The sequence below is a fragment of the Colletotrichum phormii genome, assembly GCF_030913505.1.
Source record: "Colletotrichum phormii strain CBS 102054 chromosome Unknown BDP81scaffold_9, whole genome shotgun sequence".
Taxonomy (NCBI): Eukaryota; Fungi; Ascomycota; class Sordariomycetes; order Glomerellales; family Glomerellaceae; genus Colletotrichum; species Colletotrichum phormii.
The window spans coordinates 1,542,813-1,564,998 of record NW_026851451.1 but is presented as its reverse complement, the minus strand read 5'-3'; the positions used below and the strand labels follow the sequence as shown (position 1 = coordinate 1,564,998).

Here is a 22,186-nt window from a genome sequence, read left to right as displayed (position 1 = left end):
CAGGCCAAAGTGACACAAATACCTGTCTTACCAAAGTTACCCCTGCTTTGCACCCCGCTGAGCATCTGTGTGCATTCCCAGGCTATGCATTACTCGGCATATCTTATGAACCACAGCTGCACAAATCTCTTCATTGGGTATGGACGAACTGCTTGTCTGTATCATTCTACATCCTTGTAGCACATCTGAACCCTTATTCCTGACCCCAATACCTATCTCAATCGGTTCAAAAAAGCTTTGGTGACCCGAATGACCAAATACACATGCTTTTCCACCTATCTTGTCAGGACCAAAAACGCCCCCAACCACTAGACAGTAGGTCGCCTGTCTGGGGATTACGATGCTTCGTATGGTCCGAATCTTGTTTCATCTTGATTCCAAAAAGAATCATTCTCGTGCATCAGTCGCTCCTCTCCGCCACCGATTCGTGGTGACCACTCAGTCGCCGCGTCTGTCATCGTAGCCTAGTACGCTCTTCTTGCCTGCTTCTTTCGCAGCTGGTCAGGAGCATACTTACCGCCGCCCTGGTGGATTGGTCTCGGAGGAGACGGGGGCGGCGAGTAGTCGCTAAGCGAGCCGCTGGTCTCCGTGACATCAGAGCCAGACACATCGAATCTCAATATCAGTCAGCGTTCACTCGCCAATGCCTGGGCGTTTTGGTTCGTGCGGCTCACCGAAGTTCTTCAGTTCTGCTCGAGGATCCCCGCAAGTGTTGGTTGGGGCTCGAGCTCTGGTCTTGCTTCTTCTCTGTTGTTCTGACTGGGCTGCTTGAAGGAGCCGATACTGGCTTCTTCGTCGTCTCAACAGCATTCTTGGGCATACCCAAGACGTCTGGATAATCACGTCTGACCTCGCGGACTGCGTCTCTATTAGGGCTGCGTTTATCGACAGAGCTTCCCTGCTGTTCCTCTCTATCAATCGTATCAGCGTGCGGTTCTAGTTCAAGACTCAGGAAGTAGTTTACTCTTTGCCCTTTCTCGAGCTGGCTTCTGCGTCCATAGACGAAGTGATCATACGACTAGACGCGAAGTCCGTTTGAGCACTGGTGAAGTCAGTAAGCATTGGGACCTAGATGGGGTCCCCCTTACCTTGGATCCTCTTTGGATAAGAGCTTCTGGTCGTTCTTCATGTTGCTTGGTCTAGCGCCTGCAGCGGCTTTCCTTCCGTTCTTCAGGGCACTGTATTTTGTGAGCTTTACATCCATGATTGTAGTCGAAACATCATACCTTTTAAGGGGCTTGACGATAGGTCGAGGATGGTAGGTTCTAGCGGTCTCGGCGTCTTCGCAGATCGGCTTCCAAGTCGGATTTGCCTTTGCATTGTCAGGCTCAGCCTTGTCTTGTTCTTTGGCCGGAGACTCGATAGCAGTGACCTTCCCTCGCGCCTCATCTTGAACTTTGCTACCCAAGTTGACTGGGACTGACGAAGCTGAATTTGGCTGGCGGCGTTCAGGAGACTCATCCCGCATAGTCGCAGGAGCGATGTAGTCATCACTCTGGACAGTGGCCACCGTGGGAGACACCTCAACTGGTCTCGTTGCGTCTGCTCCATGCGTTGCATCCCCCTTGGGTCGCGCTACAGGAGACGGCTGTGTGGCAATGGATGAAGTCCGCGTATGGCGACTGCTCCTTATTGATGGTGCTCGAGTTGAGTCCGAGTCGGAGCTGGCAATGGTTGACGCCCTACCGACTGGGTTGTTGAACAGACCGAAGAGTCTTCGTGCAAGTGATGGTCTTCTTCGCGGTGGCTGTGGAGAGCGCTGCTGAAGGCCAGGCATCTGACTCCATGGATAGTGAGTTTGTTGCTGGGCCTGAGGATAAGGCTGCGGTTGCTGTTGGTACTGGGTGTTGATCGGGAACCTTGGAGCTACAGAGGGTCCTTGAGAGTGTCCAAGTGCTTGCGCCTGCATCGAATGGTATTGGTTCGTCTGATAAGCCATCGGATATGGGTATATCGGTTGAGGTGGTGGGAATGGCATCGGCATCGGCATCGGCATTGAGAGGGGAACCGGAACTGGCGGAGGAGGAGGCGGAGGAATGTGAAGAATTGTCGGATGAGCAATCATGAGTGGAGGAGGCTGCTGCGTGCCTGTCAGCCCCTCGTGTCTGAAGAAGAAGCGCGAATGCTGTGAGTTGAAGGAGGCCGCTTGGCTTCTGGGTCTGGGTCGTCGCTTCGGCCGGACAAGGACGAGGTCACCATCAACCCAATCCTCCTGTTTCTTTGATCGTAGAAAGAATAGCAGACCAAGAAAGAGAGATAAGAATACCACAACAATGGTTACAAGAATCCCAGCCTGCTGTGCTTCACTGAGGCATCCCCATCCAGAACATTGGACTTGAGAACCTGGCGGTACTGGGGGCACCGGGGGTAGTGGACCGCTTGGTTCTTCGACCTGTCGCCCTGTCAGAAATTCGGTGCTCCGATTGTGAAAGCAATTCTCCAAAAGGCCATCCCTGCCTTTCACAGCTTTGGGAATGGCGGGCATGGTGAACTGCGTGAAGGTTGACAGCTGTTCGAATGGTGGCAATGGTGGTCGAATGCCAGCTTGGCACTTCTTCCGATTGTATCAACAGGTCAAGAAAAAGAATATTGCCAATCAATGTGATTTTGCGATAAAGTAAAATCACGGGTGGAAGGTGGTGTGAAAGAAAGAACTTTGGGTGTGGCAAGGTGAGAAGTTGCTAGCGAAGGCGCACCTGCCTCTGTCAGTCGATTAGGCGACCTCACTTGCTCCTTCCTTTGCTGACTTGGTAGACAAGCTAAAGCCTCGAGCTTTTCCTGCGTCTGGAGAGTTTGAACTCGAGCTCTTTATTCTGGGGAAAGGAAAAAAATCCAGGACCGGGACTTATGCGCGTTTTCTACCTATGCCAAATGTCTTGGTTTGTAGCTCATGTCCGTATTTCAATCATCAATTTTCGAATCGCATCCACCCATGCAACGGACGTCTCATCGAGCGAGGAGCTACATATTGCCAAAGCCTATCTGCTCATCTCACTTCAATGATTTACAACTCAACTTGGAAAGCTTGGCTATTTTGTAGAGTATCTGGGTTACCTTAAGTCGAGGAAAAGAGAGAAGACGTGACAAGCGTGTAAGTGAAGTTATATGTATACAGTACATGATGTAATCAACAGCTGTGACTGAGAAGACCTGTACTCAGTACCTTATGTAGCTGATTGGCCAATCAAAACGTGACCAAGGCTGGTGGAAAGCTGCGAGAGCACCCCACTAGGTAGCGTCTTTTATGGATCCACATGTGCAAGGCCAACTGAGCAGGCGTGGCAGGCAAGTGCTACGCGACGGATTGATCTTTCCTCAGCCTCATCCCAGCTCCCCCCCGAATTTCTAGATTGCCTCACTTTTCATCCACTTCATCACCAAACTTATCCGAGGCATGTCATAGCCTCCCATCCGCCAAAATGTCAGCCCTCAAGAACGGCGCGATGAATGGCACCAATGGCGCAGCCAGCGCGCCAGTCAGCAAGCGGTTCTCTGACATCCCAGCCGCCATCGACGTCCCGGTTCAAGGCGAAGCCGAAGACGAAGCCGTCGAAATCGATCTCCTCGAACTTTTCGATGACCCTACCGAACTTTGCACCCTTTTCGAAAATGAACGCGCCGCTCGAACCTACTGGATGACCGTTGCACTGGCCTATGCCAAGCAGAAGAAAATTGACCATGCTATCGAGATGCTGGTCCGAGGTGGAAACGCGATGCGCGACAATAACCCAAGGGAAAAGCTGAGCATGATCGGATGCCTCTGCTGGATGTATCTGTGGAAGAGTCGCGAAGCGCCGAGAGTGCCCCCCGATGGCGAGTTGGCTTCCGAAGCCAAGACAAAAGAATACTACCTGCAACTGGCGACTTCTACGCTAAACGATGCGTCGCGCATCAACCCAGCGTACCCTCCCCTGTTCCTGGCTCGCGGAGTTCTGCAGCTGCTTAGAGCGTCTCTGCAGACCCCCAAGGCGGCAGGTCATGGACAGGTGGACTCTGAAAAGGCAGATTTGTTGCGATCGGCACTCAAGGCTTTCGAAGACGCCATCCGAGTGTCGCAAGGGAAGAACATGCTTGCGGTGATGGGCAAGGCGCGAACTTTCTTCTCACTCGGGAAGTACCCGGAGTCCCTGGCATCCTACCAAGAGGTTCTGCAAAAGATGCCCGACTTCGTCGACCCCGATCCGAGGATAGGCATTGGCTGCTGTTTCTGGCAATTGGGCTTCAAGGATGATGCTAAACTTGCTTGGGAGCGGTGTGTCGAAATCAACCCCGAGCACAAGGTTGGAAACATTCTTCTCGGTCTCTATCATCTTGACGCCAGCAGCCGCATCCCCACAAACAGCCCCGAGTTTCTTCATCTATACAAGAAAGCAATGACCGAGTACACCCAGAAGTCTTTCAAACTCGACAAGAACATGCCGTTGACATGCGCAACCTTTGCCGGCTACTTCCTGTCGCGCAAACAGCTCGGCACGGTAGACTCACTCGCACACAAGGCGATTCAGTACACCGACGTCAATGCGATCGCGAGTGACGGCTGGTATCTCCTGGCAAGAAAGGAACACTACACTGGCGACCCAGAACGTGCCAGCGACTTCTATCGCCGAGCTGATGATGCGCGTGGCGGTGCCGAGCGTGGCTACATGCCTGCGAAATTCGGCGCTGCCCAGCTAGCAGTGCTTCGAGGCGACCTCGGTGAGGCGAAGTTGCGATTGGAGAAGATGATTCAGCAGTCCAAGAACCACGAAGCTATGATTTTGCTGGGCACTTTGTACGCGGAGGAAGTTTTCGCGAACGAAGACGCGGACGGCAAGGAGGACAAGTCAGCCGAGATGAAGAAGGCGATTTCGCTTCTGGAGGGTGTGCGAGGTGCTTGGAAGGACAGCAAGAAGGGCATGTCCCCAGACGCTGCGGTTTTGTTAAACCTGGCCCGTCTGTACGAGCATGAGTTCCCCGAGAGAGCTCAGCAGTGCCTTCTCCAAGTCGAGCACTTAGAACTCGACCAGATCCCCGAGGAAGAACGCCCGACCGGAATCGAAGATGAAGCCGAGAACCGCGCAGCCCTCCGCAAGTTCCTCCCTCCGCAGCTCCTCAACAACATCGGTTGCTTTTACTCGCAGTCTGAGAAGCACGAGCAGGCCAGCGAAATGTTTGAGGCGGCTCTGGGTGCTTGCATGAAGATCGGCGAGAAGGATCAAGAGATTGATACGGATGCTTTGGTCACCACGATTAGCTTCAATCTTGGTCGAAGCTACGAGTCACAAAGTATTTACGACAAAGCCACCGAGGTATACGAAGGTTTGCTGAAGCGCCACGACGACTATACCGACGCCAGGACGAGACTTGCGTATATCAAGCTTCGTAGGAACCCCAACAAGGAGGGACCTGACGCCGTTGCCAAGCTGTACCAAGAAAACCCTCAGGACCTCGAGGTCCGAGCCTTGTACGGCTGGTACATGGGTAAGGTGCACTCTAGAAAGCGCCCACACAACATCAACGAAGACCACGAGTTCCGTCATTACAAACACACACTCCAGAACTACGACAAGCATGACCGCTATGCTTTGGTTGGCATGGGCAATTTGTACCTCATCCAAGCTCGAGAGATGCGACGTGAAAGCGACAGTGACAAAGCCAAGAGGAGTGCAACATACAGCAAAGCGGTTGAGTTCTTTGAGAAGGCCCTCTCCTTGGACCCCAAAAATGCCTTCGCGGCACAGGGTATTGCTATCGCGCTGGTCGAGGACAAGAAGGATTACAAGACGGCCTTGGGCATTTTCGTCAAGATTCGGGACACCATCAAGGATGCACATGTCTACGTCAACCTAGGTCACATCTATGCCGAGCTCAGGCAGTACTCCAAGGCTATCGAGAACTACGAGGTTGCTCTGTCTAAAGAGGGCAAGGGCAGCGACCCGGTCATTCTCGCCTGTTTGGGACGGACTTGGCTCAACAAGGGCCGATCCGAGAAACTCCTGGACGCGTACCACGAGGCGCTCAAGTACGCACAAAAGGTAACTTACTAGTCTCCAGGCAATTCCATCTGCAGGCACTAACACAATATTCAGGCACTCGAAGCAGCACCGGAACAAGTTCACTACAAGTTCAATGTGGCTTTCGTTCAGATCCAAATGGCAACCACTGTTTATGGCCTCAACGAGAACCAGCGGACGTTGGCGCAACTTCAAGAGGCTGCCACTGGGCTTGAATCTGCAATCTCTGCTCTCGATGAGATCGCGAGCCACCCCCAAACTCCTTACCCCAAACACGACGTCGAGCAGCGTGCCAACATGGCCCGCAACACTCAACGCAAGCAGCTTGAGAGAGCCATCGCTAGCCAGAAGGAGTACGAGGAGAAGAACAAGGAGAAGTTGCAGGCGGCTCTGGAGCAGCGTCAAGTCGAGCTCCGGAAACGTGAGGAGGAACGACAACAAGCTCTGGACAAGCAACGCGAGAAACAGGAGAAGATCAGAAGGGAGAGAGAAGAAATCGCGGCAAGAGACAGAGAGATTGCAGAGCGTCGTGCCGAGGAGGAGAAGGCCCGACAAGATGCCGAAATGACAACCGACAGCGAGACTGGCGACAAAGTCAAGAGAAAGAAGAAGTCGGCGCCCAGAGGCGATGGCGAAAGCCGCCCGAAGAGAGGGTCACGCAAGAAGAAGGCTACCGAGACAGACGGCGAAGACTCGGGCGAGGAACGCCCAACAAAGAAGAAGCGCCGCCTTACAAAGAAGGAGTCCACGGTGAATAGCAAGTACAAGTCTGCGGAGATCATTGTCGACAGCGATGACGAGGATGAGGACGAGGACCCCTTGGATCGTGCAGAGAGGGCACTCGAAAAGGCCAGCTCTCCTCTTTCTGATGCTGAAGAGAAGGGCGGCGATGACGAGGACAAGATGGAGGTTGACAACAACAGAGATGTCGACGAAGACGATGACGAGGACGGTGGAATCAGCAGACGGCAGCAAAACTCACGGTCCAGGCGGGGCAGGGTCATTGAGAGCGACGAGGATGAGGACGAGGATGAAGGCCCCAAGAAGAATGGTGCGGGCGGAGATTCTGATGATGAGGCTGACAAGGCGCAACCCGCTGCTGACACCAGCATGGCAGATGCTGCTGATGATGACGACGAGGAGTAGAGGCTCGGAAATAGCCCGAAAGGGTAGCCCATTTTATTTTGAGGCGACAGCAAGGTATTCTCAAGAGTGTTCATTCGCCTGGGAAATCGGGATCTCCAAAAGCGTCTTGCGTCTATTCTGGCGGTTTGTAGTATTAAGTATGATAGGATAGGGAATTACACAAAAATGACACATGACTTGAAACTTATCCGGAACTCTGTAGCTACGATTTTGCCCGCTTCGGCGGACAGTCGGCCGAACCTGGAGGCTGGAGGTGCAGATTGGAGAGAGAGTCGGCGTTACCTATCTATCTTTCCTACCTGCCTGAGCATATCCGGAGTCGAAAAGGGGCTTCGATAGGGTGCCTCGATATCCGACTAGATCATCGGCCCTACAATGCCTTCACACGTGTATCCGTACTAAGGTAGGTAGGTAGGGTAGGGTAGGGTACCCCGCGTGAGTGGATCAGGGGATCTGAAGTTGAACTTAATTAATCCCAGAAATTCCCAGCCAGACTGACTGTAAGATTGGGACTGAGTTTGAGCTGCCCACGGTCCGGGCCTCTGAAGCTGTGAGGGCCGGTGGGTTGGTTGGTTGGGGTTACCTTTTAACATAAGTTACCTTTGTAAGTTAGGTTGCGAGGGAAGGTCGAAGTCGGAGAAGGGAAACAAAAGGGGGTCTGCGGTGCGGCAAGGTATAGTAGCTGAGGTGAAGGTGCGGAGCCGCAACGAACGCACGGCGGCACTGCCGCCCTGCCGCCCTGCGGCCCTAGGCGGCTTATCCGGGCTGGGGGTCTCTGTACATGATACTACGACGTCTTGTAATGTTTAAAGTTGGGCAGAGTTTAGGGCGAAGGTTCATATTCCCGTCTGGCGTCGTTGATAAGTGACGACAAGCTTTCGAGGGGGTTGGTTGGCGGTACCCTGCCACGACATGTCTATCTATCTTGGGGCGGATGGATGGCCCATTTTGGTCGTCTCAGTATTTCCCGAAGGAGCATGAGGAAACACCCTTCCAACGAGACGGTGATCGTCGCGAGAAGGCTGGTCGGATAAAGCTGATGATGGGGGAAGAGGTTCGGCAGAAGCGGTTGAACTTCGGGGCGGGGAATGTGATTTTGGGGTGGTTGCGACTAGGGCAAGGTAAGATGATAGAGAGACCGAGTCGTACCGAGAAGGAGAGGATAGGCCAGAAGGGAGAATTAGCAAGTGTGATTTGACGCATGTCGTCGGAGAATCTCCCGTGACGGTAGATCAGACGGAGGAGGGGTGGGAGGCGACAGACAAAAGCGGATAATGCATGACCGCGAATAGAGAGAGGTCGTGTGTAGGTACGTGTGTGTGTGTGTGTGTGTGTGTGTGTGTCTGGAGTCATGGATGAACGGGCACCGTGGTCCTCCTTACTCTCTCTGTGTGTGTGTTTTGCGTGGGAAGTTGGACAAGTTGGAATCTGGCACTTACAACCCCTCCAAGAACCGTCCATAAGGCCTTGGCATTATGGGAGAACGGCACAGCATCTTCCACGGGCCATTGAGTGAAATGAGACCACTTGGCTGAACGTGGCAATGTTGAGCACTTGTTCTCTACTCAAGGTTCGCTCAAGCTGCGTGCCTATCCTTGTGGGGATCAGTGATCACGGTGTAAGTGTGTGCAAGTTTTACGTACCTAGCGTGTCTGGGTTGACTGGTTGGTTTGGTTTGGTTGGCACGGATAAGTTGTAATAGGGTTTGTAAACTGGATGGTAAGTTTAGTTAGACAGAACTCACAAGATCACAAAAGAGGCCCAAGAGGTCCAAGACTCTCTCTCTCTCTCTCTCTCTCTCCAATACTCCAATAACTCTCCAAAAAAGAAGGGGTCGGCAGCGCCCCGATCTATAATTTTAGCGAGAGTTTGCCCGTCCGCTTATCTTACCCGCTAATCCAACCCGCGCCCCTGGGTTGGGCGTGGAGTTCGCTCTTTTTCTTCGTCTGTATTTGCACACACACGCAGCACCTAATACGGATACACACCACACCATTAACTCGACAACCCCAAGTACGGAGACCTCGCCGCGGGGCACACACATGGGACCAATGGACCATGGTTCCAAGAACCAGTCCGCACGGCGCGGGGGGAGCCAATGGTATTTCTCCCAGACTTTACAGCGAGAATTGAGCTCCCTCTAGGCCATGTCATTGGCCGGCCCTGCGCGCACCACCACCACCACTCTCTCCGCGGACCACCACCCACACACCCTGAGCCATCGAACGCGCACCTAGCAAACACAAGTTAATTAGCACGATTAGGTGGCCGCCCCCCGCGCGGGCAGCAAGTAGACTCGGAACTGACTCCAAGGTCCAAGGGCCACCACCCGCATGCGGCGCTTGCATGCACCGGCCTGTCATCGAGAGGGACGATCTTCCGCACCGTGGCCCACACACGCACGACGTTTCGTGTCCCGCCTCGGTTATTGCCAGTGGTCTTTCGACCACCTTTTTCTGACTTGGTTCCAACTTGAGAGACAGAAAGAGAGACCAAAGAGAGAGCAAGAAGGGGGGCGGGGAAAGACAATGGCGCCGGGCTAAGGTCGACTGTGGTCCGATTTGTGAGGATGTATATATAAGTGAGAGCGAGGAGCTTCCGGGCGAGCACTCTTTCTGAGCTCGCAAGCTAGTCGTTGTGTTGCTCTGTCTGCCCTGCGCTCCTCTACTCTGTACTGAGCATATCTACTGTCCCACTTCCTTCTCCCTTCTTTCCCCCCCCCCTCCTCTCTTTCTTTTACACCCAATTGCAATATCTCCAGGTAGTCTGACTTTAGCAGCTCTGTCAGACTGGTTTTCGGAATGGGTTCAATAACTCTGAACAACGCCAGCAGAGCTTGGTGGAAGGATGCCGTCATCTACCAGATCTACCCCGCCAGCTTCAAGGACGGCAACGGAGATGGCCTCGGCGATGTCCAGGGCATGATTGACAAGGTCGACTACCTCAAGAACCTGGGCACTGACATCGTCTGGGTCTCGCCCATGTACGCCAGCCCCCAGATCGATATGGGCTACGATATTTCCGATTACCAGGACGTCCACCGCCCCTACGGTACCGTCCGCGACATGGAGGTCCTCATCGAGGAATGCCACAAGCGCGGCATGAAGCTCATCCTCGACCTCGTCGTCAACCACACCTCGGACGAGCACAAGTGGTTCCAGGAGTCGAGATCCTCAAAAACGAACCCCAAGCGCGACTGGTACATCTGGAAACCCCCCCGCTACGCCGAGGACGGCACCCGTCTGCCTCCCACCAACTGGCGAAGCCACTTCAGCGGTAGCACCTGGGAGTGGGACGAGCCCACGGGCGAGTACTACCTCCACCTCTTCGCCAAGGAGCAGCCCGACCTGAACTGGGAGAACGAGGAGACGCGCGAGGCCATTTACGAGAACGCCATGCGCTTCTGGCTCGACAAGGGCGTCGACGGCTTCCGCATCGACACGGTCAACATGTACAGCAAGGGCGTCGACTTCCGCGACGCCCCCATCATGAACAAGAACGCCTACGAGCAGCCCGCCTACATGATTTACTGCAACGGCCCGCGGATACACGAGTTCCTGCGCGAGATGAACGCAAAAGTCCTCAACCACTACGACACCGTCACCGTCGGCGAGCTCCCCCACACCCCGGACCCGAAACACGTCCTCAAGTTCATCAGCGCCGCCGACCGCCAGCTCGACATGGTCTTCCAGTTCGACATTGTCGACCTCGGCCAGGGCGTCGGCTACAAGTACCAGGCGCAGAAGTGGACCTTACCCGAGCTGAAGCGCATCGTGGCCAAGTGGCAGATGTTCATCGAGGGCACCGACGGCTGGACGACGGCCTTTTGCGAGAACCACGACCAGGGGCGCTCCGTCTCGCGCTGGGGCAGCGACACGCCCGAGTGGCGCGAGACGTCGGCCAAGATGCTGGCGCTCATGATGTGCTCGCAGACGGGCACGCTCTTCGTCTACCAGGGCCAGGAGATTGGCATGACCAACGTCTCGCGCAGCTGGGGCATCGAGGACTACAAGGATATCGAGGCGCTCAACTACTACGACGACATCAGAAAGGAGTTTGGCGAGGGCAGCGACATGCTGGAATACGTCATGGACGGCATCAACCTGCTCGGCCGCGACAACGCGCGCATCCCGATGCAGTGGGATGACAAGCCTTACGCCGGCTTCACGGACAACAAGGACGGCGCGTGGATGCGCGTCCACGACGAGTATAGGTCCATCAACGTCGCCAAGCAAGAAAAGGAACCGGGCTCGGTGTTGAATTTCTGGCGCGAGATGCTGCAGTTGCGCAAGGAAGAGGGCGAGCTGCTGACGCACGGCGCGTTTGAGCTGTTTGACGAGGAGAACAAGGAGACGTTTGTGTATAAGAAGTCGCGCGGGGGCCGGAGCGCCGTCGTGGTGTTGAATTTCACGGGCGAGGAGCAGCTTGTTGAGGTCCCCGGCGAGGGTGCCAAGATCCGGGTCGGAAACTACGACGACGTCAAGGATAGAGTTGCTTCCGAGGGTGGCAAGACGATCTTGAGGCCTTGGGAGGGACGGTTGTATCTGCAGGGTTAAAGTTGTGTGAGCATGTGGTTCTTTGGATATACCTCCTGAGTTATAGGGTAAAATGGGTTGGTGGACAAGATTTGGTGCAGATTTGCAGACTGTGCTATTTTGATTGAGAGTCTATAGAGAGATGATCGGCCCATCGTGGCTGGAACTTTGGGGTTTTTATATTTATTTAGGATACCAAATGAAGCTATTCCCAACTCCTCACAAACGACTTTCACAACGTCCTCTTTGTAACTTTTTGGAGTCGCCGAGTAATTAGACCCCAAAGTTGGGGTAAGCTCCCTTGCACAGCATGGACTCCCCTCTCTCGGCTCCTCGCATTCGCTTGCATCTCCACACCATCTTTAATCCTTCAACATCCATCCAACTTCCTCAAGTCGTTCTTTCTCAACCAAGTGTGCTTGGAGAGCTGACCAAAGCAAACATCACAAAATAAAAAGGACTATTTTTTTTTATTTTTTTATTATTTTTATTTTTATTTTTTGGTGCACGAGTCTTTCAGTGCTCTAGCAGATGACTTTCACTTCTTGGATACGCTGCCCGCCGGTCATTCTGCAAATTTCTGCGCTTAGTTTCGCCGTTGGCAACTATAATGTGAAGTCTAATAGAGACAAGGAGATCACAAGTTCCTTTCTTTTTAACAAACAGTACAGAGCCAAAGCGTTTTCATAGTGTCAAGCTATATGTTCTTCTCAATCAGTTAGTCTGCTAAGCTAGCTGGCTTCTTCTCTTTTCTTGGAGGCGAGATCGCTTGACGAACTATGTACACGGGAACATGTTGTCAAGAAAGCAATCTCTAACCCGTTCTTCACATTAGAGGACAATCAGTCTTGGTGCCCCTTAACTTACAGCTCTTATATAAGGGCTGGTTTCCAAGGATAGGGAAAACAAAAAGCTGGACTGTTGAAACCAGTTCACAGCAAGGATGAGTAGCTTACCGCTGCTTGTCATTGATAATTCCAAAGATGAGGTCCCCGAAAAGTTCAGACTCAAACACCAATTGTCTTTCATGTCCTAACTAAGATCCTGCACAACGTAATTCCATGTTCTTCTTACCGACCACATTGATGTCAGTTCCCGCATTGTGTGAAAACCACGTGCCATGTTGGGTTTTACTGCCCGTTGCTAGCATATTTTAACGACGCGAGTCTGAATTGTTTGAGTTTACTTGAAAGCCAGCTATCGTTGATGCTGAGCAGCTTTTGAGGCAGTGAAGCCCAAAAAGCTTTCTTTGTCAAGACTGAGAATTGGACAAGGGCTGGCTCCTGGTTTTACCATGGTTAATCGAAAACCTAGGTGCTTACTTCAAGTCCCGTTCCAGTACAAGTCACGATCCGGTGACTGTCCCGTGTCGTACCATGGATATGTATGAGCGACTAAGTAATATCGAGACAACTTCAGGTTCTGCTCCAGTGCTCATACTCCGGTAATACACCCGTATCATCCCACGAATATGCTAAGGTGGCCGAGCAGTGTTAAGACCTTTAAAGTCCCGCTCCAGTGTTATTCACAGTCCAGTGACAGTCCCGTATCGTGCTACGAATACGTGCGAGCAACTAAGCAGTGCCGAGAGATCTCTATTTAAATGGCTTTCTATCTTTCCTATCCTGACTTTTCAACTCTCCATCCACCACCACAACAACGATGCCTTCCCTCAGTCAGAGCGTGGCCCTGGGGTACGTCATCGTACTCCAGGGTCTCTGGCTCTCCTTCGGAGGAAGTCCCATCATTGACTTCGTTCTCAGCGCTCTTATAGCAGTCCCAGTCACCGCCGCTCTCTGGCTCGTTGCTTCCGCCATCAGCCATCGCATCAGCGAGACGATCCTCCCCGGTCAGCCTATCGAATCCTACATGATCTTCAAGCATCTGGCAAAGGTCAAGTACCGCGGCAAGAGAAAGATCCCGATGGCCACCTTCTGCCAGATGTACCTCGACGGAGAGGTTGAGATGAACGGAGACACTCTGGCTATCCTCGAGAAGAGACATGACTGGGCTTCTTTCCGTCTGACTTTCGGTCTCATCTACCACGTTCTGTTCAAGCTCATCCCAAAGATGGCTGAGGTTCTCTGCTTTCATGGTGTGTTTGTCCCTCATCCTAACTGATTTTCATCAGAAATATCTAATCAAGTTGTATACAGATGATGCTTGTGTTCATCCAGACTACGAGGAACTCGACGTAGGCTTGCTGCGAGGCTTCCTGGGACCGCGCATGATGTACACCTCTGGTATCGTCCGCGACACCAACAACAAAGAGTCTCAAGAGGAACTCGAGAACAACAAGCTCGACATCATCTGCGAGAAGATTCATCTTAACCCATACGACAGAGTCCTCAGCATCGGTTATGGCTGGCAAGCGTTAGCCAACTACGCCCGTCGTATCTTTCCCGATGTCCCATTCACTGGCCTCACCCATACCAACGAGTATATCAACATCCCGGCCATCAGAGGCGGATACAAGAAGATCATCTGCACGCATCTCGCCCAGCACAAAGGCCCCGGCAACTTCATGGCTCTGCACACAGGCCCTGGCGAGTACTCAGACTTCCTCAAGCATATTCACGGTCTACTCTCCAATGACGGTATCTTCTTCCTCGAGGTCGCGGGCGCGGACAAGTCTTGGCAGTACGAGGACCTCGTATGGAGACTCCTCATGGCCAAGTACGTCTGCCCCGACGCCGTCCCCTATACCTCGCTCGGATCCTTGACCAACCAGCTCGAGACCGCCGGCTTCAGAGTCAACAGCGTGGACAACATTGGCCGCCACTACTCTGAGACGGTCCGGAAGTGGTACGGTAACTTTGTCTGGAATCAAGAGGCTTTGGTTTCCATGTATGGCCCCAAGATCTACCGGGTGAGTTTTCTCACACAGCTCTTTCCCTTCCCCCCTTTTGTCACCATACGTATAAAATACTGACGGTTAGCCTACCTTGCTAGACGTTCGAGTTCTTCTTGGCCTACATGGTCATCATCTTCGGTCAAGGCCGCGCCAACACTTACCAGATTGTCGTCACCAAGAATCCCAGTTCTGTCAACCGAACTGAGGCTGCGCCTGAAGTTGAGGAGTCTTCTTGGGATCTCTGCGAGTAGTCATTTGAGTCTCTCCTTCGTCCATTCAACTTACACCGATCTTTGAGTCTCTTGACGTTACGGGCTTTTATGAGGAAGTGGTATTCTGAGATCAGATGTGGCTGAACCCGGGGTCAAAGGATCAGGTCGGAAGGAAGAAGATCAAGGACACATCATGAGACTGGAGACCTAGAACTACCATGGCTGATGGAATGGTAGAAGCAATAAGTAGTGCACTAATGTGCTCTCAGCAAAGTTTCGACAAAATCAGTTCATGAGTGGTAACAGACTGGGTGGCTGTGAGAAACAATGGTGATGTGGCGCACAACGTGATACAGCATGAGTCTTTTTCCATATCTTCCTTTGCAGGAAAACATAAGATACGGCCGCTGATATGTATGAATACGACACTGCTTTGTGCATAAGGAAGACTTGGCAGCTTGCGATACCTCTGAACTTCAAGCAAATGGGAGTGCTCGACCAAAATTCGCAACAGCAAGGGGTGGCCTATGTTCGGGTACCACAAACTTGTCAAAAAGCATGGCACCAAACGGACTTTATAATATCAAAACCAAAGCGAGGACCGAGTGACTGGATGAGAGAGTGTTTGCGCTTCAGTTGATTAAAAGAAACATTTTGAGCAAACACCACGAGAACATGTTTGTACCACCCTCACTCAAAGAGAAGGGAAATTAGCACAGCTTGGATCAAGCTCGCGATCGAACATATCACAAACAGCCCTTCCATCAAACTACCCGTCCTGAATGGCTACTGTTCTCTTTGAGAGGAACAAAGACGCATGGCCAAAGCCGTGAATAAAACCAAGGGCAACCCTTTTCGCCCAGACTCCGTCTCAATTTTCCCATCTCTTTCGTCACATCTTTCTTTTTCTTGCCCCATCACCACGTTTACTCCAACAAACCCATATTCTCGTTTACTCAGTTAATACCTCTTTTTGGTCAGACTTCCGACGATGCAGACGCTCCCGGTTCTGCTCCTCGTCGTTGCAGCCAGCCTACCAACGGCGGAAAGCCTTGGGTTCTGGCGTCCTAACCTGCCAGAGCCATCGACAGAGCTCGGATTCAACGACAGCAGTCTCGTATTACCGAGAGCGAACCGATGGCCACGGCCGCAGCTGACGCCGGTAGTCATGGATTCAGATGCCGTCGCAAAGAGACTAGAGCAGAGAGACACTGTCACGGCCGGGACCATAGGCAAGAACACCTGCGGATTATTCACCCTCTCTAAAGAGACGGATCCGGGTAAGTCTTCTCTCTTCTTTACTTTTTCCATAAGAAGAACAGTCCCGACCCTTGGCAGAAAATGTTTCCACCCGGGAATCTCGGTCTTTACGGCATACTGATAAATTTCTGTTTGGCTACTACAGAGATACGAACGCGCCTTTGCGTTGAGCCAGACACCAGCTGCATCGTTCAAAAGGATTATCTGTTCTGCGGAACGAACCCAATCGTCTCCTGTTTGCCTCAAAGTAACCCCTTGTGCGGCTCATCTCCATCTCAAACTCGTGGAAAGGATACGATTTGCTGGTACGTCTGCGTCCCTCGAGGCAAATTTTACGTGTTGGCCCCCTCCCGTAGCTTCTTGGGCGGGTGGAAGACACTAACAGTGTCTGATGAAATAATAGCACGTCAACAGACGGCTTCAACGGGGAGTGTCAGCAGTTCGTCAGGAAAGAGGGTACTCAGAGCAAGAAGCTCTGGGGATGTCGCGAGACTGGCTTGCCGTGGGATCCCATTGTCTACCTGTATACCGCATCGTCCAATCTGCTTCCTGCAGTTCCTGTCACCACCACGCCTTCTTCTTCTTCAGCAGAGACACGAACCACATCCGTGCCAAACTCCTCCTCTACAGCCTCAGACGACACGCCCACCGCTTCCGTCCCATCGGGCCCAACACTCTCAACAGCCTCCTCGACAAGCGCACCGACGCCTGAGCCTTCCAGCGGCGGCGGTGGCGCAGCTCCATCGAGCGGCTCTCAGACGGGTGCCATCATCGGTGGCGTCCTCGGCAGCGTAACCATCCTCGCCATCGCCGGCTGCGTCGCTACCTGGCTCGTCGTGAGACGGAGACGAGCGACGACGGTTCGGGGAGAATCGAGGGGCGGCGGTCGCGTCTCGCCGTCTCCCAGCCACGAGCTTGTTGGCGATCAGCCGTGTGTGTCTCCGAACCCGAAAGAAGGAGGCGGAGGAGGGGAGCAGTGGGACTATCAGCCCATGTCGCCCTTGTCACCCGCGTCCTCGTCTGCGCAACGGGATGTGTTTCAGGCGCCGGCGAGCGATTCGATAGGGAGCGCTATGAAGCCTGCCGAGCTGGGTTGAGTTGAACTGTTCGACGTTGTGGTGATCTTCAAAGCTATCCAGCATCTGATTCTACGCGAAAGTCCCAGGCGGGTCAAACGATGTTATGGAAATGAATTATCATGTTTTTTTCTTCTTCGGTATAAGTGTAAACCCTGCAAGAAGAGACACCACATTATTTAGAACTTAATTATAGTCGTTCATGCGTATGTATCACTGGGATTGATTACGAAGCGTATGGCGGATGATCTCGAGAGCACCTGAAATACGTTGTGAGAGGGGAGAGAGTTCTTCATGGTATGCCTAGCCGACACTTGATGTTGTTTCGCTTTGAACATTTTCTTGGGCCAGTTCTCCCAATTCCAAATCAATGTAAGTACGAGACTTTTCAGGTCACGATCGGTTGACTCTTCCCATCGACATTTCCCAGACCTGCGAAGTTTACTTAGCCATGTCGATTTTCTCAAGAATTAAATTGCACGCGGTTTGAGCACGGTAGTATACTTGTAATTCCCACTTCCCACCTCAACATACGCACCTCGCGTACTTTCGCCTTGTCCTGATCATTGCTATTCCAAGAAACCTTGAAGCCCCATTCATGAGGGTTCGGGACCATGCAGCATAACAGAGATTTTCCGCCCTTGAAAAACCTCGCGCTGATTGTTTGCTTGAACTAAGGGCAGACGAAGCGACGAGATGAACAAAGAGACGCGGCTCCGGTCCATATCCGGTCCCCATTCAAATACACGCAAGGGCACTCACTTCGCTTGTGTCTTTCATCGTACATGTTTGCTACTATTTCCATCATTACCATTCGAGTGTGAGCCACCTTTGAACCTCAAAAACACCTAACTTCGTCCTCAGAAAGATGCCAAGAGTCTATTTACTTATATGACCAAGTCAGAATGCCTTTCGTGCGTTTCTTGTCGGTGATGGCCCGCCTCTCCTTGAAGTTTCACTTAGCGTCTACGTCGCTTCCCCCCATTCCAATATGAGAGGCTACTCAGTTCTACTCGCTTTAGCCGGCATCCTCCTGTCTCCGACGACAGCGGATCCTATCGCCATCGTCATGCCAACAGAGACCGCAACTCTACCACTCGACAGATTGAAGAACAGCGGCCCACTGGACCAACGTTCTGAGATCTCGACCCCGCGACAAGTCATCTCAGAGGGCACAGGAAAAGAGACGTGCGGGTACTTTAGGACAGGCGGAGGTAAGTCAATTGAAGTCATTCATATCCACACCTCTAGAGAATCAGGATGTATCAAGAGAGGAGAAAAAAGGCAGGCTCAGTACTACTGCAAAAGCTAATATGAACCTCTTCTAGAACTCGCATTGGTCACCTGCACAGCCGGCACAGGAACCTCCAGAATCGCATGCCACAACACTGGCAGATGGCTCTGCGGAAGCCTCTACTCGACCTGTCTAGGCCCCGCCGAACCAATCTGCAGCGGCAAGACGGAGAACGGGGAGAGGACGCTCTGCTGGTACGTCAAACCTACCTATCTCGCCCCCCCCCCCCCTTTTCGATCTCAATCTCGAACACACTAATACAACCTCCCCTCTCAAAGCAACACAGAAAGCCCCATCTGCGGCACCCTCCTCCGCGGCTCAGGCGAGTCCCAAAGAACTGGCCTAGCCTGCTTCGGCTCTGACTTCAAGACAAAATCCATCCAGAGCCTCGCCATGAATACATGGCCTACCTTTTTCACTGATTCGCTTCCACTATCATCATCAACATCATCGTCTTCGACTACGTCCAGGCCCCAGATCGCATCTGCGACTGCGACGGCGACGCCCTGCGCTACCCCGACGACGGCGACACCCTCGGCGTCTTCGTCGTCAAGACCGATCAAGACCTCTACGTTTGCGGTTCCGCCCTCGCCTTCACCTGCTTTGGCGCTGGGACAGTCGGCGTCAGTGGGGAGTGTACAACGCGGCCTTATTCTGGGGTTTGCTGCGCTGGCTTTTGTCTTTTGTGCGGCTTGGGTTGGTGTTTGATGTAGTTTCTGGGTACGGGGTAGTTTAGTATACCAGTAAGCTTGAAGGGATAGAATGAGCAAAATCTTTGAATCAAAGAAAAAGGCCATCTTTGCATTTGGTAGTGCCGCTTATGCCATGCCCCCTCGCATCCAATTCGCAGACGGAGCCCTCTTTGTTATCCCAACGCCCCTGTAGACATGTCAAACCCGATCTTGAACCTCTTCTTGAGCATAGGTAATAGGCATTTTCCATCCCCCTTTTACCATGTACCCTCAAAACCTCAGCTTCGGCATCACAAACACCAACAAAATCAAGCCGACCATGAGCCCATACACCCAAGCATACAAAATCATCCGCCCCCACCACCCCTTCCCCTCCGTCATCTTCCTTAGCGTACCCATCCGCCGGCTCGCCGCGTCCATCGACCTCTCCGTCTTATCCATCCCGTCCGCCGCGCGCGACACCACGCCTTTATCCTGCTCGAGGGTGCTCGAAAACTTCTGCGAGCTGGCTTTCAGCGCGCTGGCCATCTTGAGGATCGACTCGGACAGCGCGTCCTGCTCCGCGCGCTGGTGGTCCAGGATCGCCTCGGCTGTCGCCGTCGACGACGCGGGGCCCGAGGCGGAGGATTTCATCGTGTTGGAGCGACGGGACGCGAAGAGGGCTGCGCGGGCTGTGGCTGTTGTCGTTGCTGATGGAGAGTCTGGGCGGGCTGGGCCGCGGGAGCGGAGGGTCTGCGTTGTTGTTGTGCCGCCCGAGTCGGGGGTCGTGCGTGTTTGCGGCGCTGGTGATGGTTCTGTTGCTGATCGTGCTGGTGCCGTTGGCGGCTCTGACGGGTCTCTGGGGATAGCCGATACGGGTGGAGGCAGGTCCGGTATTTCTGGTTCTTCGTCGTCGTCGTCGTCGTCGTCGTCTTCGGGGGTGTTGTCTGTGGGTATGTCTGTTGATCGCGAGTCCATGCTTTCGCTCGGTGTCGGAATGATATCGGCTAGGATGTCTTCTCCATCTGAGCTGTTGTCATCCTCATCCTCGTGTAACTGTTGCGCAGGTGTTAGCAGCGACCCATGGGACTCGCCGTACCCCTCCGTCTAGAAGGGCATCAAATGAGCGCACCTGTTCGAGATCATGCATCCTATCCACCAGCCTTTCAAGAAGTTCACGTTTACGGTTCAGGTCGACCTGCATATCCTGCCTCCGGGAGAGCAGCTTGACGTGTAGCGCCTCCTGCTCGACTCTAGTAAGAAGACTTCGGGCATATTCGAGGTTCTGTATTGGGATAATCCTGGTGAGCACAAGCACGCGCTGTATTGGCCTTCATCAGGAATCCCCTACCGAGTTCAATCTCGCTCGCTCAAATTCGCTGGCCCGTAATCTGCGCTCGCGGCCCTGGTCGGCATGGAGGATCGCGTGGTCGAGTCGTCGCAGGAGTTGGCTGAGCTCGGCCGCGCCCTTCTCGGGGGATGCGCCGGCGGTGAACGGTGACGTCGATGACAGTCGAGCCATTGTGTCTTCTCCTAGGTCTTTCGCTTTGGGTTCGCGGCGCTTTCGGGGTTGGTTCAGTATGAAATTCTGACAGAGACGGAATTGTTGGACAAGTGTCTGGAAGCCGATGATGTCGTTGCAGAGTCAAGCCACCGTGGCTGAAGCTCACCCCTCCAAGTGCCGGCGCACAGGCCACACTCAAACCGGGCGCCGATCCCAAAAAGAGTGGGCTCCGAATCGCCGGCTCTGTCTGCCCGCAAATTCTGCCCTTTGGTGTAAGTGAGGCGTGGTATCTTGGTTGAGGCTGCTTCCGAGAACAACTTCACATTTTTGAATTACTCTTGATAATCGTCAAGATTTCTTGCAATCTGAGCAAAGGTTTCTCAACGAAGAAAGCTTCCTGGAGAATATATCCCCTCGACCAGCCCACCCCCCCATGTAGTCACGCGGATCGTCACAGCCCTCTCGTATACTCAAACATGGATTCAAATTTGATTCAGTAAAAACTCTACCTTGAGCTTTTTTTCTTGTCGAATCGACGCACGTCTTCTAATTGATATTGGTGGAATATTTCATAGCGGTCCTGCATCTCTTCCGACTCACTGTCCACGCTATGGACAGAGTAACCCTGGAGTAAAATCTTCAACGAGTTCAGTCTGAGCAGAAGCTCATTTGGTAGCGTTTGAAGGACCCTACTACAAATTTTTAGACGCCGGTGCCAGGGAGCCTGCGGCATAAACCGAGTAAAAGCAGTGAAATCTATCCCAACCATCAAGGCAGCTACATCGACTCACTGAGCGACTCGCCAACTCCTCACTCAAGACCTGAAAAGTTCACTCAAGCCATATGTATAAACATGAAAGGCCAACGACACTCTCTCAAATATTTTCCCAGCTTCGTAAACTTCTCCCCATGCAAACGTTCAACGTCAGGAGTGGTGAATTGACCTAGACCTAGACCTAGACCAAGCCACGACTACCTTATGTAGCGCCGAGTCACCCCGTGGCCTTCCATGTTGTCACATTCAACGTCGTTCACAACCAACAGCCTGGCCAATACTTCGAGACGTGTAGAGGCACTGAAACCTCGGGCTGCGCCTTTGCATGACGTTGCCAGAGTGAAGATGGTCAGGTACAACTCGATGAATATCGAACACCCAAGTAGAGTCCAGGATCCAGGCAAGGAATGACTCAATCTAGTTTTACGAACCGGAACTTAGGACACCAGGACAACCATACGTCGAACGCCGTACCACATCATCAGCCAGGAAACTCATTTCTTATCGATTCACCGAACTGTCTGGAAACCCTACCAAACTTTGTGGAACGAAGCACTCCTGCAAATACCCTGGTCACAAAAATTCCGTTTCTTGGCGTCGTTTGTTGACAAGAAGGTCGTACAGACCAAGGGTGAAGAGTTGGGACTGTCCAGAGGTAAAGTACCATGCTCAAGATCAGAATCCCGAGACTGAGGAAACTCTGAGATAGAGATAAGTCTCTTCATGGTCTTGCTTCTCTTGGGGTTTCACGGTATCACGGCGGTACACCCCCGCCTCCTAAGGACCGTTGACTTCAAGAGGCCTGCTACATCATACGGCTCATCTCATAAGGATGCAAGGGCATACTCTACGATGAGCTTTCAAGT

The 22,186-nt window shown here is 52.9% G+C and overlaps 6 protein-coding genes across 6 annotated transcripts; 4 read left to right on the top strand and 2 right to left on the bottom strand.

The window, feature by feature from the left end:
- Window positions 1-151: 151 nt before the first annotated feature.
- Window positions 152-2,188, bottom strand: BDP81DRAFT_471455 (uncharacterized protein). Its single transcript, XM_060594587.1, has 6 exons — window positions 1,227-2,188; window positions 1,089-1,178; window positions 965-1,042; window positions 675-911; window positions 518-615; window positions 152-482 (listed from the first exon to the last, which is right to left on the bottom strand). Exons 1-6 carry the CDS (start codon window positions 2,063-2,065, stop codon window positions 439-441), a joined length of 1,386 nt encoding a protein of 461 aa, XP_060445973.1. The 5' UTR covers window positions 2,066-2,188; the 3' UTR covers window positions 152-438.
- Window positions 2,189-3,419: 1,231 nt separating this feature from the next.
- Window positions 3,420-7,139, top strand: BDP81DRAFT_449405 (tetratricopeptide; the record flags this gene model as incomplete). The annotated part of the gene is made up of 2 exons (XM_060592402.1): window positions 3,420-6,014; window positions 6,069-7,139. 2 exons carry the CDS (start codon window positions 3,420-3,422, stop codon window positions 7,137-7,139), a joined length of 3,666 nt encoding a protein of 1,221 aa, XP_060445972.1.
- Window positions 7,140-9,940: 2,801 nt separating this feature from the next.
- Window positions 9,941-11,695, top strand: BDP81DRAFT_318429 (alpha amylase; the record flags this gene model as incomplete). Its single annotated transcript, XM_060584357.1, has 1 exon — window positions 9,941-11,695. The coding sequence occupies one exon, from the start codon at window positions 9,941-9,943 to the stop codon at window positions 11,693-11,695; it is 1,755 nt and encodes a 584-aa protein (XP_060445971.1).
- A 1,641-nt stretch (window positions 11,696-13,336) lies between these two features.
- BDP81DRAFT_481085 (S-adenosyl-L-methionine-dependent methyltransferase) lies at window positions 13,337-14,995 on the top strand (the record flags this gene model as incomplete). The annotated part of the gene is made up of 3 exons (XM_060594953.1): window positions 13,337-13,769; window positions 13,831-14,543; window positions 14,627-14,995. The coding sequence occupies 3 exons, from the start codon at window positions 13,337-13,339 to the stop codon at window positions 14,777-14,779; spliced, it is 1,299 nt and encodes a 432-aa protein (XP_060445970.1). The 3' UTR covers window positions 14,780-14,995.
- A 736-nt stretch (window positions 14,996-15,731) lies between these two features.
- On the top strand, window positions 15,732-17,097 carry BDP81DRAFT_449402 (uncharacterized protein; the record flags this gene model as incomplete). Its single annotated transcript, XM_060592401.1, has 3 exons — window positions 15,732-16,020; window positions 16,146-16,305; window positions 16,404-17,097. The coding sequence occupies 3 exons, from the start codon at window positions 15,732-15,734 to the stop codon at window positions 17,095-17,097; spliced, it is 1,143 nt and encodes a 380-aa protein (XP_060445969.1).
- A 1,774-nt stretch (window positions 17,098-18,871) lies between these two features.
- BDP81DRAFT_348363 (uncharacterized protein) lies at window positions 18,872-20,563 on the bottom strand (the record flags this gene model as incomplete). Its single annotated transcript, XM_060586164.1, has 3 exons — window positions 18,872-20,097; window positions 20,174-20,326; window positions 20,393-20,563. The coding sequence occupies 3 exons, from the start codon at window positions 20,561-20,563 to the stop codon at window positions 19,333-19,335; spliced, it is 1,089 nt and encodes a 362-aa protein (XP_060445968.1). The 3' UTR covers window positions 18,872-19,332.
- Between the last annotated feature and the right edge of the window lie 1,623 nt (window positions 20,564-22,186).